The sequence below is a fragment of the Physeter macrocephalus genome, chromosome 13, assembly GCF_002837175.3.
Source record: "Physeter macrocephalus isolate SW-GA chromosome 13, ASM283717v5, whole genome shotgun sequence".
NCBI classification, from domain to species: domain Eukaryota; kingdom Metazoa; phylum Chordata; class Mammalia; order Artiodactyla; family Physeteridae; genus Physeter; species Physeter macrocephalus.
Genome location: NC_041226.1, coordinates 41,878,808 through 41,897,596, shown reverse-complemented (window position 1 = coordinate 41,897,596; position 18,789 = coordinate 41,878,808). Strand labels below are relative to the sequence as shown.

Below are 18,789 nucleotides of genomic sequence, written 5' to 3'. Positions count from 1 at the left end.
CCCTTCATTATTACCTTATCATTGCTTACCTGGTGCTATCATATATATGAACATTAACTTTTCGTTGCAGTCACCCACAACTCTAATATAGAAAATATTTCATTATCCTGTTTCAAAATCCAGTAAAAAGATAGATGTACTATTTTATAATAAAGAATCACAACAAAAAGAAAGAGAGAAATTATAATTCTCATTGGTATGAAGGTGACTATTATAGCCTCCTTACTTGTACATTTATGTTGAAGGAATGGCAAAAAAAAAAAAAAAAAAAAAAATGTCGACCGAAAGTCAGGGTAGGGTGTCCAGCTTGTATTCCAAGGGTTTCCTCAGACCTATGTAAATTTTTTTTTTTTTAACAATTTATAAGGAAACTTAGCAAACAGACTAAAAACATGGGTCAATGCTACAATTCAAGGACTCAGATTTTGCAAACTATAAAAACCGTTCTGATAGATCTACAACTAATAACTGATTCTGACTGCTTCAAAACATTGCTTCAAAACAGATTGCTGTACTTAGGAGGCAAGCTCTTCAAATTGTTACTCAGCAACTTGCCCGGAAGAGCATCAATCCTCTTATATGTATTAAAAACTATCTTCTTAAATTTTGTGCCCTTTATACAATATAGCTAATGGTACTCATGCTTTCACAGTTTATTTTTAACTCAAACTAAATAATAGCACAGACATTTGTCCAAATAGTCTTATAATGAGTCTCATTCAAACTGTGTCAATAACATGTAATAACATTCTGGTTTTAGGTATAAACTTTAGGACAAAGGAGACCATTTTCTTTTTTAATATTCAACAGAATTTTTGCATAAATACAAAAAATGTTATACTTCTCGAAACTGGAAATATTTACTTCTTAAATTTTTCTTATTAAAGCTGATGTTTTAATTAAAAAAAAAAAACATTTAGCAATTGCCTTCACATCTACAGTCTATGATTGCTGGCTTTTCTAACAACTTCCACTGGAAGCCCAATGGCTAATTGCAAAATTCTTGCCAGTACAAGTGCACCTGTACTCTCTGTAGAACTGTTCCTCTTATTAAAACTTTTGTGAACATTTGTTTTGAAATTATTTTTCCTCTATTTTTCATTGGCAAGTTTCTACAAAATCATATGAAGTCTTAAAAGACCAGAAGGGCTCTGTCTCTTTGAAAAGAGTAGTTTCCAAAGGTAGCTTCTCTTAACTCTGTAATAATAAATCAAAAACAATATAAATATTGTTAATTCTCCATAAAGTACCCTAGCAAGGTAAATATTTCAGACATAAATAATGGAAAATGTATCTATAAATACTCAAACAATGAAAAATGCAATATTTTATAAAATTATATTTTAAACATAGAATAACAAGATATTTTGGAGGGCACAAGTTTTACTTGAATTGGATTTTACAGGTAAGAAAAGAGTTAAAAGTTCTGGAAGAAATTATTATTGTAAGCTGCAGAAAATATGGATATTTTTAAACTTCATTATATATACATATATTTTAATTTTTTGAAATAACTTGTTTTTTTCTGTTTGCTCATTACAAAAAATATGGATGTTTCCAGCTTTAGATTACACTGTGTTTTCATTATTGGTTCTTTTCTTAACACCTGCTTTCAAAGTAGTTGATGACTGAAAAAAAAGAAAATAAAGAGGCAACATTACAGCTCTCTCAAAGCTTTATAAATGGTTCCATTTTTTCACTCATTTATGCTTTGAATACAAAGTCAGTGTGAAGCAGTAATTCTTTTTCTTTATTTTACTCTCAGAATGTCAACTTTGAAAATATAGCATGTAATTTTGGGGCTAGTTAGTCTAAGTTTCCTGTATCAGTGTTACTAGTAGTTTGAATAGATTACTGTGAGTGACTTGTTTAAATGCTAAATAAATAAACTTACTTTAGGAGTTGTGGATGTATTAGATTTTCTTATATCTGCTACTTTTTATTGTATTGTCAAAAAATTGTAATTTTTCTTCCTGTCATCAGGTAACACCCTTAATTAGCAATGGGAGAAGAGTGGAGGTAAACTTTAACATATGGAGGGAGAGACCCTAAACCTGCAGGGTAAAGGCTCTAAGGAGGTATGAAGAGCAAACTAATGTTTTCATAAAGAGTATTTCAGGCAGAAGGCACCTGGATTCTGGCAGAAGTATACTCAATCTCAGTTGAAATTACCTACTCTGGGAAAGAGTGCTGGGTCTTAGAGGCTCTTCTAAGCAGTCTGAGTTACGGGAACAATTTACTGTCTTCCACTTTGCTTATTTGTGCTCAAGGAAGATGTTTTGCTATTGGTCTAAAGCTATAGGTCCAATGCAGGGTACACCTGGGACATATCTTCTTCTACTCATGCAAGACAATATGCAGTCTTTTTCTGATAATGGGCTCACTAAGCCAGCAAGAAAAGTGGCTGGCTCAAAAATTGTGAAGTTGTGAGTGACCCAAGGCCTCTGTTCATTTTTACAATGATTTTGACAGGAAGATAAAGGGATCCCAAATATTATTTATTAAACTGAGAAAGTTACCTGGAAAGAATGGAAAAATAATTATAGAAAACCAAACTGAAATCTTTGAGTGTAGGAGTTGAAAAATGGAGAGTAATGAGAGGTTGCACTAGGTGAGTAGTATTATTTAGGTTTAAACGTTCTCGCCAGAATTGCAATGTGTTTTCCTGGTTGGAAAAAACAATGAATAAGCATGGTTCCATAATGCATATTGATCATTCAAAAGCACATTGCAAACTAAAAGGCAAAACAACTTAGTCAAGGCTCTTAAAACACAGGCGGGAATTATGCCAGTAAAGGAAGCTGCTTTGTAGGGAACATAGGGATGTATTAGCTTTTGAATGAAGAGGTTAACCACTGAAGCACTTTTTAGAAGGGGTGGAAAGACAGCAGATCTTGGAAAAAGTAGATAATTCTTTATGGTTGAGCACAGGCCTCCACAAGAGTCTACATAGGATATTTTCAAGAATTACATTATTAGAAAGAGTGAAAATTTACAAGACAGTATTAACATTGTTTTTAAGAAGCCATTATATTTTTCTCATGATTCTAACTTTGCACATCTTTTTAAATATAAATTTCATCTCAGGACAAATTGGAGGAAGATATATTCTCTTCTCTTTCGGCTCTTCTTTCCTGATGAGAAAACTTTCCAACAGTTTTTTAAGTATTTTATCAAAATTATAATTTCATCTCTCTTGCCTTGATATTCTGAGTTCCATGACAGCAGATCAGTTTTTCATTCATTTTTGCATAATCAGTGTTTAAGTCAAAATATTTATTGAATAAATCAAGAAATTGATAAAAATATATATATATTAACAGACTTGTTTAAAATTACAGAATTCATATAAGCTATTTTTAGAAGCTAATTTGATTTCAGGCCAACATGATTTTGCCAGAATTATCTTTCTGATTAATTCAACTCTAATAGTCAACCTTTAAGTTAAGAAAGAATAAAACTCTTTGAAGATGTCAAAATTTGTCTAGACCTTATTTAAATTTATAGGTAATCCATCAAAATTAAGGTGTCATTTATTCGAAGGTGTCAATGTGTGTGTATTGTAAATAGGTATTACAATGACATATTTTTCAATGTAGAGAAGTAACAGGTATTATTAAAATATTTAGAAGAAAAACATATTAAGAATGAAAGTACAAGAAAGGAAAGTTTAAAATTTGTAGTTTCATAAGTCTTAGGTTAACTAACTTTAATAGTTAAACATCTTTATCTTTTTCTCTAAATTTCTCACTTTAAAAATGAATTCATTCTATGTATATAGTGTTTTGCTTATTAAAATGCAACCAGCTAGCACATTAATCCTTAGCAGCTGTCAGAAGTACTGGGAGAGGATTGAGGGACTGGTTGGGGGAGGGGAGAAAAATGTAAATTATCTGGGAGTGGAAATGAAAACAAAACAAAAAAAGAACACATGTAATTAAAGGAAAGATGGGAGTGGGTATCAAGAACAAATTCACCTGTTTCATCATTTTGCTTCAGGTACACATTCTATGAATAATCTACAGAAATGAAAATGAAGTTCTTCTACCTGTGGCAACATGGAAGAATCTTATAAATATGATATTGAATGAAAGAAGCCAGTTACAAAAAAAAATGTATTGTACAATTCCATTTCTATAGAGATTTTAAACAAGACAGAGGTAACTTATGGTGTTAGAAGTCAGGAAAGTGGTTAGGGAGGGTGTTATAACTGGGAGAGGGGACAAAGGAGCTTTTTTTTAATGCTGATAGTATCCTATTTCTTGATCTAGCTCATAGGATGACAAACATTTTCTGTAAAAAGCCAGATAGTAAATATTTCAGGCTTTGCAGGCGATATAATCTGTTTCAACTACTCAGTTCCGTTCTAGTGCAAAGGCAACTATAGATAATATGTAAACAAATAGGTATTGCTCTGTAAAAAAAAAAAAAGAATTCATTCTATGTATATAGTGTTTTTCTTACTTTAAAATACATAATAACTGTTTATCATAAAATGTTTGTTACTTATTTATTTTTTTTTCACAATTCATTTACTGAATTGGAGAGGTGATTTAACAACAGATTACGAGATAAGGCTGGGAGAGAAGAGTTCTTGCTTTCTCTCCCAGGAGACAGTTGTGTCATGGATGCTTGTATATTTTCCAAAATAGCCATCTGCGGTTGGGCAAGCTGGGTCTGAAGCTGGAGATTGGCATACATACATTTTAGGAGTCCTAGGTATTCCTTGGGCTTGTGGTCAATTCCAGAGGCCAGCTTTGTTGTCGGGATTTTCAGGAAAGTAGCTGGTGGGGAACTTGCTTGAAGATTAATAACGCTGGGGGAGGGTTTGTCTTGACAAAGAGGCACAGCATTGCCTTCCTCTTTGGCTCTTCTATTAGTAGGATGACTAGAACGCTGCTCCAGCTGAACACCAACAGGTGTGGTGCCTGCAGTGTTAATTGAAATCCCAGCACCCACCCTTATAGTTGATACACATGTGCAGTCATTTGTTAATTTTTTAAAAGAACATAGCACAAAAGATAAATCATAGGCACAAAATCAGCTACACAGTGGTAACACTAATGCTATATAGTATAATACTATAGTATTACATAGTATTATATAATATAGCATTATATTATAGTATTATATATAAATATATGTAGTAAAAGCACATATATATATATATATATATACTTTAACCTGTCTTTCTAGAAACATTCAAAATGGATTTATTGAGGTAAAACTGACAGGGAATAAGATGTGCATGTTTAAAATGTACCTTGGTAAGTTTTGAAATGTGGGTATACCTGCAAAACCATTACCACAAGCAAAATAATGGACATCTCAAACATCAACAAAAGTGCCCTCAAGCCTTTGTAACCACTCCTTCCCACCTTCCCCTAGTAATATTCAGTCTACTGTTTAAAAACTGGAATTGCTTTTAACTTAGCACATAGTGGAATTCAACAAGCGGAAATTAAGTAAATAAATATTAATTTCATGCTCCGACATGATTTTTTTTCCAAAGAGAATATTTTAATTTTTGATGCCAATGGCAAGATCATAATTATGTACTTTTGAATGTGCTCCTGCGGTCTGGAGAGAAAAATAAAACAAAGGGGCTTCCCTCAATAGAAATAGAGATTTTGAGTACTTAATGAAGAGTAAGGAAACATTCATATTAGTTTTTCTTGGTCATCTCATGAATTATATTTGAAATGACTTGGTTTTGATTTTTCATTACATTTGTCCAATATTCTAGTAGTGTCCTATAACAGATGGCTTGTCTTTTTGCAGAAGAGTTAAGATAAAACATACTTAAACCATTTTCACATGTCCATTTAGAAGAGAAAGTTAGAATACAGTACCATAGTAAACAATAACTTCTTCCCTAGCATGTGTATACACACACATACTCACACAGACACACGTTTATTACATTTTTTACTGATATAAAGAATGAATAGCTCACAATTTACAAATAAGATATTTCATGCTAAATTTCATGTAACCAATGATTCTTACAGAATATTTTCATTTAACTGGCAAATGACAAATGAGTATACTTCTGACATGAATCTTTCTGATATTTTCATTTATGTTAATAGGCAAAACAGAAGTAAAAGAGAAGTAAGAGACATATTTCAGAACTTCACTCATTCGTCAACAATGTAAGCACTTATTTGTTTAATCAGGTAGTAGTTTTCAAATGTTGGAAGAGCATTTCATCATTTTCTTCTACTATGTGCAAGTAATGGCTACAGATATGACACATTTTAAGTTTATTCTGTATTAATATTTTCTCCATCACTCTCAAGTTTAGATAATCAACAAAGCACTAAATCAAGCCCTGTGTATTTGATAATTTCTATGGTGAGAGTCCTTCAAGCTACCAACATGATATTACAGAGCATGGAGTTGAAAAGGGATGCACATACGGTGCATTACATACTATCTGTCATACACTTACAATAGATGGAACAACTTCGAGATCATTGACAAGAGTAAAAGTTGGTAAAACAATGATTTTAATATAATTTACTAAATCATATGTTCTTATATATTAATTTTTAACAATGACTGTGTTTAGTAACTGGATCACAAAATTCCTGAAAATTTAACAAGTTTTAACAGCTCCAGTGCACTGTTGCCCATAGAGTGTTGCACTCCTAAACATGGAAATTATGACCAATGGCCATTGAGTACGGTGGGAGTTAGCCTATTCTAATAGAAACTTTTGCTCTCTAATAGTTAATCATCTGTTTTTGGTCAATCTTTGCTAAAGTTAACTAGTTTTCACCAGACTATAAAGTTCTATATCATTCGATCTAAAAGATTCAATGTTTTCCCATCATCCATTTACATTAAAATACACTGATTTGAAGGTAAAATACAAATTTCTCATTCGGTTGGCTTCCTGATAAAGAATTTAGAGTAGTACATGGACTGACAGTTGCATGCAGGTTTTGTTTTTCTGAAGGGCCAAGAAAACAATTTTGGCAACCAGAGCTACTGTTATCCCTATCACTTCTCTTCCTCCTCATCTTCCTCTTGCTTTTTTTTTTTTTCTTTTTTCTCCTCCAGATAGAAACCCTCATTAAAATGGGATATCCTTAAAATATAGTCTGGTCTGTTATTGATATAATTTATTTTCTTTGTTTATATTATTTCTGAGTCTATATAAAGAATATAGTCTTTGCCTAAAAATTGCACTTTAGTATGCATTTGTTCCAGTCCAGCCTGTTTTTCTTTTAAGTGTTTCTCAACTGCCTTTTTCTTAAGTTACTTTCTTTTTCTGTTGCTGCTTGTAGCCATGACAACAACCTGTGCTTAGCCATTGTGAGTCTTTCTCCATCCAGGAGCTTTGGAAAGCCTGGCAAAATGCCAGCGATATGTGTTGATTCAGATCTTTGAGAGGGTCCATTTAGTTGTCCAGTCTTTGATCCAAATTGAGAGTTCTTTGGTCTGTTTGCTTCACCTCAGGCAAACTCTTTCATTTACTTGTTTCAAATTCTTTACTTGGCTGTTAGGTGTCACTTCAAGTAACTGTTAAAATCAAAAGATTCACTTCAAATATGTCTTTACTTTATGTTCTTTCCCATTTCCTGGAAGTTGATTATGTTGGCATATAGAAGATGCAGTTTACTCTAGAATTTCTGGCGTGCCTTTGAAGTTTTGAAATTGTGTTACAAAGGATGCTAATGTGATTGCTTTTTTATGGATAATGGAAGGCATTTAAACGGCAGTTGGTGGAGAAGAGAAAAAGGAGTGTGGGAGGGGAGTACCAATTTGGAACAGGTGTTGATCATTTTTGCCTGGATTAAGTAGTACAACTATAAACAAACCGTCTTCTAAAATAAAGCCTCAAAGTTAAAAAGGCTAAAAGAAAGGCTTTCCATGAGAGCTCCCCCAATCCACTTCCTAAAACAGAAATGTTCACTATAAAACAGAAGTTGCAAATTCGTTAAGAGTGGTTGGTTGGAAATAAGAGCGGAAAGAGAAAACTGCATTGCAGTGATTGGCTTGATTTGGTGAATAAATTGCTATTTTCAGATTCAATTTGTATGAATAGGCAAACTCTGTACACCTGAAGACCCTGTCACAGCATCAGGACACTGAAGCAGCTGATGTTAAATAATCCGTTTCCCTTTCAACAATAATTGCACCCCCATTCCTGAAGCCTCAACCTTGGAGAGGAGCATTTGATGTCGGATTGGCAAGCAATACTCTTTTCTATCACTAATGGAAAGAACACCAGGGTTTGTAAATTTAAAGAATATCTCAGAAAAGTAGGCCTCCTTGTTTTTAAAAGAGCTGAGGGTGTTGAATTGTTGGAAAGATTCATCTTTATTAAATGTGACTGAACACTGGAAGAGTAAGATACTGTTTCCGGCAAGAAAGTAAAGAAACCACATTTTGGTTATTTACAATGCTCAGTGTAGCAGGTTGAGTTAAACCTGTGTTCACAGAAGTCATGCATATTTCCTGGCTGAGGAGAAAGGTAGCAAAGTTATCTTACATGCTTTTCACCATGGAGGGGGAGGGTTTGGGGTGGAATACCCTAGTCTTCCTAGGCTCTGATTCAGGTCCCTAATTAGAGACCTCCTTGTCCATCCTAGCACTTGGAGGCTGGAGCATTTTCAAGAAATGAAGAAATCTTCTATTTTGAGGCCATAATAGATACAAATTGATTAATTCATAAATACTTTTTCTAACTTTCCAATTGGTGAATATTAACAAAAATGCAAGGGATATATTTCATACATGTATATTGACAGAAAGAGGACAAAAATTTACCTTTGAAAATGATATCATAATTAGTGTAAAAAGTGCCACCTCCACATCCTTTAGTACATTCATCGTAGCATGTAAAATTTTTAAACCCAGAGATATAAATGGAGAAAATATGTGATTTATTTCAATGACACTTTTCTAGTATCAAAAACTTTTATGGGTACTTGAATAAAATAAAGCTATACTACTTGTCACTAAGTATGCACTCAAGTATTTAATGATTCCTTTTTTCCTGTTACATTCATTTATTAAATATTTATTGAGTGTCTGGTACTCAGGCACTGTGCTAGGTGAGAGAAATAAAACTCTGAGCGGTTCCTGCAGAAATCCACTTAATCTTCTAAAGAGGGCTTATAGGTAGAGCAAAACATTCTTCCTTGTATGCTAGTAGTTGTGCAGTATAGCAATATAACTCAAGCAGTTGTCACTTTGCATCTTGAGTTTGAAGCTTGACTAGGTCTGCATTGGGTAACATAAGAATGAATTGCACACTGAATGACAAGAAATGGAAAGGGAGACTGAAACTTTGATAAAGGAATAGGTTTCTTTTATTTCATGTAAGCAAAGGGGAAAAAAAAGAGAATAAAAATTCCAAATTATAATGTGCAGATATTTATCTAATGAAGACATTCACACTTAATTGTATACTCTGTTTGAATTGCCTAGTTTTACCTCAGTTTTCTTCTACTTATTTTCACTGGTGTTTTAACTGAAGATAGAAATCTCACATATTCAGATTTTGTGGGCTCAAAACATTTCATACACCAAATAAAAATTTTCCAAAGTCCCATATGATTCAGGTTAGCAGATGACAGATAAACAATCCATTTAAAACCAAACACATTGTTACTGGTGTTATTATGATGATTTTATTCCCATTACTCTGCATATGATATATTATAAAAGGCTGGATTGATTTATTTGACCTCTTGTCAGATATTTGTTTATTGCCTGAAATCTACATGGCATTTTTCCCTGTGGGGATTTGGCTAGTATATAAAAGCAACATGCCAACTACATATTTTACTGTTTTTATTTTTCCAGCTGCTTTCTTGATGGACAGTCTGTTCCCGATTTTTGTCTTTGCTTTGCAATCAGTTTGGGAAAAAAGGAATATCTGCATTTCAGCTCCCAGTGTGGGGATACTTTTTCAGGGGTTCAAGCCTCCAGATCCATATTTTGCCTCTTCAGTAATCCAGACAGATATAGGTATTGCTTGGGTTGCTATGGATTCAACAAAGCTTTACTTGAGCAGTGAATCCAAAAATAATTTTATCTGTCAATGTACTTCACTCCTATTTAACTGCAGCTTTTCAGTGGCTGGTGGGGAGAAGGCAGGTGTCTGGATGCATTGACATTAGTCACACATGACATAACATAGTCAAACTGGGATAAGTGAGTAACACACAACCAAATAAAAGCTTTGTTGATGGTATTTTTCTGTATTTTTTTTTACAGATGGATTCTGCCTATGAGCAGTACTTGACTTTTAGAAAAAAGAAACATACGTTACACACACAGACTAAAAACATAGCTTTGTACATGTGCATTCTGAATTATAAAATATAATAGTCTTATTTGCAGAAAAGTGATAAAAAATATTTTCACTCAAACTTAGAAAATGGATTCATAGCTAAAGAATTCATAGTTTGCAGATGATTGAGAGAGTGTGTCCAATAAAGAAAATTATTAGACAAAAGCCACCTGATCCAGCTACCATACCCGTCCAGGCACTCTTCTTTCCCAATTAACTGTCTGTCATGTGGGCAAAACAGTTTGACCTTTGTCCCTGGAGTGCGCCTGGTACTCCCCTTTGCTGCCTCTGAAGTTCTGCTCTGTTCCCTCCAGGATTCTGTCGAAGCTTCCTCTCTGCCTTCCAGATATCTGTGTCTTCTCTAACACGTCCACTGTCTACCGTAGCTTGAATTATTCTTCTTCTCCTGAAGCATTCACTGAATACATCCCCTGGCCATCGCGATGTTCCGGCCCTAGGAAGACACCAATGAAAGAATACATGAGCCTTCTCTCATGACCTTACAATCTTGTGGGAGAGCCACAAAAAGCAAACATTACAATAGAAATATACAGATAGCAAAAAGAAAGGACCTACTGCCTGAGAGAAGGTGTTGGGAAAGGCCTCACAGGCAATTATTTGAACTGACATTTTGAAAAAGAGAAGATTCTCATGTGAACTTTGTGAGGGAGGGCATTTCAAGAAGAGGAGAAAACATATGTCATGAATAATGGGGCTGTTGAAGGAGCAGTACTCAGCTTAGGACTACGTAAGGGAAAAGTGAGAAACAGGCAAGGCAGGTGAGGATGGTTGTCATGAGACTAGATATTTGTGAAGTCATGAGATCAGGAATGTTCTTATTTGCCAAATAAGTGAAGTTCAAACTTTATAACCGTTTCAATTTAGGGAGAGGGGGTGACATGCTCATATTTCAATTTCAGAAAGAAAATTTAGTTATCAGGATGCATTACTGAGTTTAGAGGCAAAGAGACTAGAACAGGGAGTGTTACAATGCCGAAGTAAGGGATGAGAGAGCACTCAGGTGTTTGGAAGACTGTGTATGGAGCTTGAAAACATATGGAGAATGAAAAGAAGGAGGGGTCTAGGAGAGAGATGGCAAATAATACTGTGAATACTATCCCTTCCCTCCTTGTACTCATAGGCACAGTGCTACCCAATCAGAGTAATCACTGTAACTAAACCTGGTTGTGGCTCAAGAAAATAACACTTCTGAAAGCCACTCCCAATTAATCAGAGAGGCCAAGTGAGGGGACATATATCTGTTACTACTGAGATAAGGTGACTCCTAGTTTATCGATTCACTGGGGAATCTCATGTGAGAATATGTTCAGTTTATTAAGTAACTCATTATTTGGCCATCCCGTTTATTGTCATGCCACATATTTTGTTTATTTATGTTCCTCTTGAAATGCAGCATGAATCTCTCATTTTTAATTTATTTTACCCATTTATAAGTCTTTTTCTAACTAAATTGCAGGTTCATTTGAAACCCCGAAGGTGTTATTTACCAACATAACTTTTGTTTTTTCAAACACAGTTTGCACATAATTAGCAATTAGGCCATGTTTGCTGAATGGATTTGTTAGCCATTTTGACTATCACAAGGCAATGTCTACAGAATGGTGACACACAAAATATATTGCATGTTAGTGACAGGTGAATTGCTTCAAATCCAACAAAATTTGGTAAAATCAAAAAAGTAAACAGTAACAGTAAAGAGTTGGATTACTACTAATCAAATGAAGGTATGTAAATATGTCTAGGTTAAAATATTCTTAAATCCAGCTGAGTTGTGTATCTGTGGGTCTTTAAAGTTGTAATTTTCTCTCACCTACACCATTACTTCTAAACTAATATGTACTTTCTGGAGTATCAGTCTGAGATTACTGGATTTGTAATTTTCTCTGTGCACAGCAAAAACTTTTAACATTTCTGTCCCTACTTCACAACTGATAAACTCATATGCACTATAGTTTTAATTACTCATAGACTGTTCAAAGCAAGAATTTTCTTAAATTCCTGAAGATTTTGTAATTCTTGTTCTGTGAGAAGTTGTTGAAGACAGGCATTATTTTACATTTGGGATAAATTTAAGTTCTAAAAATACTAATACAGTACAAATGTTTTAACTATGATTTATCCTTCATAAACCCCCTTCTGAATTGAAACAAAAAATGTAAAAATAGGACCGTCTCCTCAGTAAACCTGGGATCATGGGCACATGCACAGTAACAGGTGGGTACCTCTCCTTTTCCCCTCACGGTGCCCATCTGCTGGTACCCATCTGCCTTATCTTTGTAAACAGGGATATTTTAAACTGTAAGGGAATATCAATGTCTGTAAATTTCTTAGAGAGCAAGATTTATTTGGATTCCCAAAAGTGACAGTATAATTCACTTAAAGTGAAACTTCATTTATAGTAAAGCCGAATGAACATTCAGATATCTAAAATGTATTGTGTTGTTTAAATTGCATTTTTGGTTTATACAGAGCCACTTTTCTTGGAGCAGGTTTTGCTTATGAAATCAAATTGAATTCTACTCTATTTCTGTCCAACAGATCACGGTTCTGCCCTAAATGAAATCATTCTATTTTTCTAAACAGAGGAAGACAGGACATGGCCAGCTTTGTCTGGCTCGCTCGTGATTCACATTTGCCCAGTATCAGCAGCTTCTTCTTTGTATACTATGGCTATTTCAATAGCATTCACATTGTTAAATTCAGAACTATTGGAGGTTGCACTGATTGTATTGCCCTTCTGAGAGTGCTAGAAATGCTCTCAGAGGACAAAAAAATGTCTTGTAGAAAATATCATTGAGCACTTAATGGGTGCCCTTGGGTCCTATGTAGTAGGTGCTATTACTGAAAAAGACTGCTGTGCAAAGTATACGCTCTTGGAGGCTTATACGGTGAATTATCATGTGGAACCTACACATAAATGTAATAATCTGAAAGAGAAAATGCTTTTATATCAAATCAATATTGTTATATGAGATTACTGCTAAAATATTAGCCATGAAACAAGTCAAATGTGCTTGTATTCTGGTTTGGATGCATAGTAGATTCGGTGGTGTAATGGGTCAGTGAATTATTGGAGAGAATACGGGGAAAGTACAAATAAAATTGACTGAGTTGAGACCAAAACTCATTTTCAAGAAGGTCATTTGCTGAGCTCTATAGAAGACTTGTAGGATTGTAAAGCTTGAGGTAAATTGGCAAGATGATTGGGGAAATGACACAGTAACTTCCTCTCATCGAGGATTTGAGCCAATCTACTTATTTGTGAATCCAATTTATCAAATTCATCTCAAATTATATAGCTTGCTTTTCCTGAGTCGTTTAAATTGTCTTACAGACATTATCTCATTTGTCCTCATAAAGAGATGGGAAGCTACTGTTGAATGAATGCTTCGTGGAGTGCATATGTTAATGAATGGAAATTCAAAGTAAGTGTTTTTAATCCTTACTGTGTCACCCACTGGCTTTGTGACAATGATAAGTAACTTAACATCTATGAGTCTTATTTTCTTTATCTCTACCATGGAGAAATATTCAGACTTTTCACTTAATAGCATGGGGCGTGTTGTAAGAAGTCGTGCCGATGCTCAAGAACATTCTTAGAATTCTTCTGAAGAAAAGACATGCACTAAATTTTAATAAGCTTAAAACTACACTAAAGCATGTTTTGCTATTGAATTAACATCATCTAGAGGCAGCATATTTTTGTGGATATCAGAATGATTTTAATTACTGAAATTATATTTTAAAACATTTCTTGAGTCAGAAATACTTACCTGGAGCTGTGCTGGTGTGAGACTCACAGAGATGAATGATATGGCTGCCAGTTTCAGGAAGTTCTAACTAGAACTTAATGGTAAGAACATAGTGAAACAGGAGTGGAGAGCTGTAAGTACTGGTGTGACCAATGTGCCATGGGAGCAGAGATGAAATAGAGATTCATTCTGCTTGGGTGGAATAAAAAGAACAATTATGCAGGAATAGAGAGTAGAAGAAGAGTTTGGGACCAAAATGTAAAGGATCTGAATAGCAGATGTAGACTGAACCCTTTTAACAGAACCATCAAAGTTTTTAAGCCTCTTGAGTCTGATCAATGTATTTAATCTGTTCTCTGCATCTGTAATTGTGATGGTGGTGAGAAAAGTAGATTATAAATGAATTGTGGAAAGACATAGAAACAGAGAAGCATAATTCAAATAGGATTTGATGATTTCTAAGTTGAATAATGGCGTGGCTGGTGATACCATTAACCAAATATCAGAAGTAAAAGAGCGGAAGCAATAGAAAGAAAGGAATAACAGAGTATGATTTTTCTAAATTGTTTAATATTCTTCTGTATCTATATTCCAATCTTAAAATTAAGGTTATATTTTTAATATCAACCCAAATATCTGCAGTTTTGACAGATGCCTATGTTTAGATAACAGTAGAGCCATGGAGACCAATGTGCCTGTCCAAAGAGAATAGGGGAAGAGAGAATACAAGAGAGTGACGGCCAAATCCAAATAACACTTAAGGGGTTATTCACAAAGGAGGTGCCCATGTAGAAAGCAGAAAAAAGTTGTAAATGAAAAGCCAGAAGTGAATAATGCCATGGAAACTCTAGAAGAAAATCTCAACAAATAAAGAATGTCCCATTGTTAAATACTTCAGTGATATCAAAGGAACTTGATGGAGACCAAAACTCATTTTGTAAGACCACTAATTGATTTTGGGAATTGACAATTACAAATTCACTGATAGGTAGGAGGCAGTGGTTATCTTATAGTAAAAAGAACATAAAGCTAGCCAGTTAATTTGAGAAATGTAGTAACTAAGGGAAGGAGAGATGGGACTGCTATTTGAAGAGAAATTAGGCTCAAAAGAGATCTTTGACAACAAAGGATGGTTTAAAACATCTACAAGTAAATTAACTGTGGATGGAGGCAATGGATTTCAGGAGGGAGAATACAGCATTCTTAGAGGAAAGCTGCAAGAAGCAGGGGAGAGGTAAGATCAAAAACACAGTTCAAAACTAATTGAGCCACTTCTTCACAAGAGACCTTTAAAGGAGTTGGCTGCTTGTGGTACAGAAATAGGTCACCTGCTGGAGTGTTGGTTATGTGTGTGGGAGAGGCGGGAATGGATATTTTGGGTAGGGTGCTTATAACTCAGAACTTTGTTAAAGGAAATGGGAAAGGAAGCTGAGTAGATGTAATTATGGTACCTGGTAGCACTGAGATAAAAGCAGTGATTTTTTTCAAAGGAAATCAAGACTCCAGGTAAGCAGAGCAACAGAGAGAATGTTCTGAGGGAAAACTTTGAGGATATCCTTTTTTTTTTTTTTTTTTTTTTAAGCAAGCAAATTAAAGTTCTAGAGGACACGATCAACGTAGAAAGGACATTTTGCAAGAAAAGAGAGATTAAAGGTCTAGCACGGTACTGTGCATGAGCTGCCCATGGCTGTTTCTACCCCTACAAACTGCCAGTTCTTTGTTTTCACAGAGGACATCAGTGTGAGACAATGTTATTAGTCAGGCCCAGAACAGCTGGCTGGGAATAATATTCTAGAAAGATGTGTATGTTGGAAGTTATAGAAAGTGATGCTTCTTTTGGTGGAAAAGAGTAACTTGCCTAGGTTCAAAGAAGGCAAAAGAAGTTGTGCAGTTCGGACTGGTTTTAAATTTGAACAGGAAAATCTCTTTTATGATCTGGGTTTTAAGGCTTCAAGTATGAAAGATACAGAACTGTTTCTGAGGAGCACGTCAGCAGAGTTGATATGGGCTGATGGCCAGAGTGTTGGTTATACTCTGAGAACAAGAATAAGAGCATGGGATCCAGGGAATGCTCACCTCACAATGGCAACCCTTTCCCTCCTAGTGTCTGTCTTTCACCCTCATGGCCCTTTCTCTCTTGGCCACCTTAGCTTTTTTCATAGTTAAGATCAATAGTCTTATGTTAAACCTGTTTTTCTCCAATTCAAAATTGCTTTCATGCTGAACATTTTATTTCTCCTATTTAACCTCTGATTTTTTTCTTTATTCATCAGCTATGGGTAGAACTCATCCAAGGACAACCCATCAGGGATGAGTGAGTCTAACAGCTGAGGGATTATAAGTGAGCAGGCTCAGTCTACATGCAAATCATAGGCTTTGTGGTCAACACTTGGGTTCCAAGGATATATTTTCAAATTAAGTTTTCTTATGTTTATAGTATATAAAAATCAAAACCTTGATCTACTTCCAAAGATCATTGATACTTTTATATCAATGAAAAAAATCAGAGATGTGGAGAAAGAATTAGCCATAGTGGTTATCACAGATAGATAAGTGGTTAAATATATATGTATGGCACTTCCATAGAATGAAATTGTGATTTTTTTTTTACTTAACATTTAACGCTATTGGAAAAAATGTTTATGTTGTAGTTTGCTAAACAAAAATTGGATACAAAAGAATGATCCATATTTTAGCAGAAATAAATGTGTGTGCCTCTGTGTGTGTGTCTGTGTGTGTGTGAGTGTGTGTGTATTACAAGCATATGCTTAGGAAAAATCCTAGAAAAACTACAATATAATTTTCATATTGCTTATTTCTGAGTGGTCATTTCATGGGTGATTTACGCTTTTCCAATACATTCACCTAGATATGCTAAATTTTTTATAGTGACCATGTATCCCTTTTCTTATTAATAAGAAAGAATACTTATGTGATCACAGTTATAATTTTATGTTACAATTTTATGGCATACACATACACACACACACACTTCAACACATTGTCTGGTTTTCAAATGAATACAGTGACTTCACCTAGTAATTGGGCCTAATTATCTCCTGCAGGTCTGGGAAGTGTGTGCTTTTTGCCATTATGTCTAATGCCAGCCAATTTACACATAGGTCCTCTACAATTGATCTTCTGAGCCTTTCATGATATAATACTTAGAATTTTCTCAACAGTGTGACTCTTTAATCTTTCTATACACAAAAAAGGGAAACATTTGTCAATTATTGAGTGCTTCAGTGTTAACCATTTGATTTAGTTGGTTGGAGGAGGGGAGTATAAGAGCATCACAATGATGGGGGTAGGAGCTGGATGAATCAGAGGCTGTCTTTGCTGTTCATGAGGTGGAAAACAATGTGATTCACTAACCATTCGATTTATTTGTAGTCTTCCTGTTCATTAGTCCATGAATAGTATAAACTGGGTGAAACAATGATTCAGAATTTTCTTATCAGTGCTCATTCAGCAGGAGAAATCTTGAGGTCTCACTATTTGTTCTGTTTTTTTCTTTCCTTCTTCCATCAATGATAAATTAGAAAAAGTAATTAAATACTGTTGGTAATAACTTGCTTGTTGTACCTTGGAAAATAATGTAGTTCATTATAGAAAACCCGATGGACAGGTTTATTCTCATTCTTTTTCTTTCTCTCAGAAGCACACATGCACATGCATGTAAACATGCTACCGGATATTTAAACATTGTTTTGCTGATGTGATTATAGCCTAAATCTCACTAAATTTCATAGACATCAATCATACAATTATTATTAAAAATACTATTAGAGAGATTAGAGTTATTGGGCTCTAACAGAGCCAGGTGCTACGTACATTCTGTGCATGAATTACGCTTTGTTGATGGCTTTCAATATTCACTTGCTAATATTTATACTGGGTAATAATGTATTTTATAACTTTAAAAAAGGGTTAAATTTAATTTTTCATAGCTTAATATTCTGTTCAACAATTACCAATGGAATCACTATTCAAAGATTCTGTTAATTCTTTCAAGATTTAATACTTTTAAAAAACTATATAAGCAAAAGGGTGATTTCAAAATTGCAAAAAGAAAGAAAGGAAGGATGGAAGAAAGAGAAGGAAGGAAGGAAGGAAGGAAGGGAGGGAGGAACTTACTGCTCAGCATAGAATGCTCTACTCAAAGCAAGGTCCTGTTTTTATCCTTAGTTTCATGGTTTAGTTGATAATTGAACTGAAATATGTTCTCTTCATAAAACTTTAAAGAAGAGTTGCTATGCTGTTTTTCCTCAGTAAAAGAAAGATAAATTCAAAGCTAGGCACTTTATTATTTTAGAGTAGGGGCTTGGTGATATTAGTAACCACCAAACCATATTTTCAAGGAATGGGTAACCTAAATCTATCAAGAGCAAAACAATTTTGCAGGATAATTTTGTGAAGAGCAGCCAACAACATTCAGGTCTCCAGCCATCAAGCATGGTTCTAAGTAGCTTTTTCAATCTGTTGGAGCTTCTACTTTTCTATGTAACTTTCATTTGATCAGCCTTTTAGAGGCTTACCTGATTGAAAATGAAATGTCTCAGATCTTACGCCAATGGTCTAGTGATGTTTTATATGGGGACAGTCTCTTGTGTATCTGTGATGGGTTTGTGCTGCACAAGACATTTAATTATTAACACACCAAAATATTCATTAGTAGTACAGTCACTTCTAAGGTATTAATTT

General features: G+C 34.5%; 2 protein-coding genes across 2 annotated transcripts in view; one reads left to right on the top strand and one right to left on the bottom strand.

Annotated features, from left to right (window-relative positions):
* The window catches only part of PCDH9 (protocadherin 9), a 999,310-nt gene that overhangs the window by 217,483 nt on the left and 763,038 nt on the right, over positions 1–18,789 (top strand). The window lies entirely within an intron of this gene.
* Positions 4,522–8,844, bottom strand: LOC112064786 (TSSK6-activating co-chaperone protein-like). Its single transcript, XM_055089654.1, has 2 exons — positions 8,782–8,844; positions 4,522–4,905 (listed from the first exon to the last, which is right to left on the bottom strand). Exons 1-2 carry the CDS (start codon positions 8,842–8,844, stop codon positions 4,522–4,524), a joined length of 447 nt encoding a protein of 148 aa, XP_054945629.1.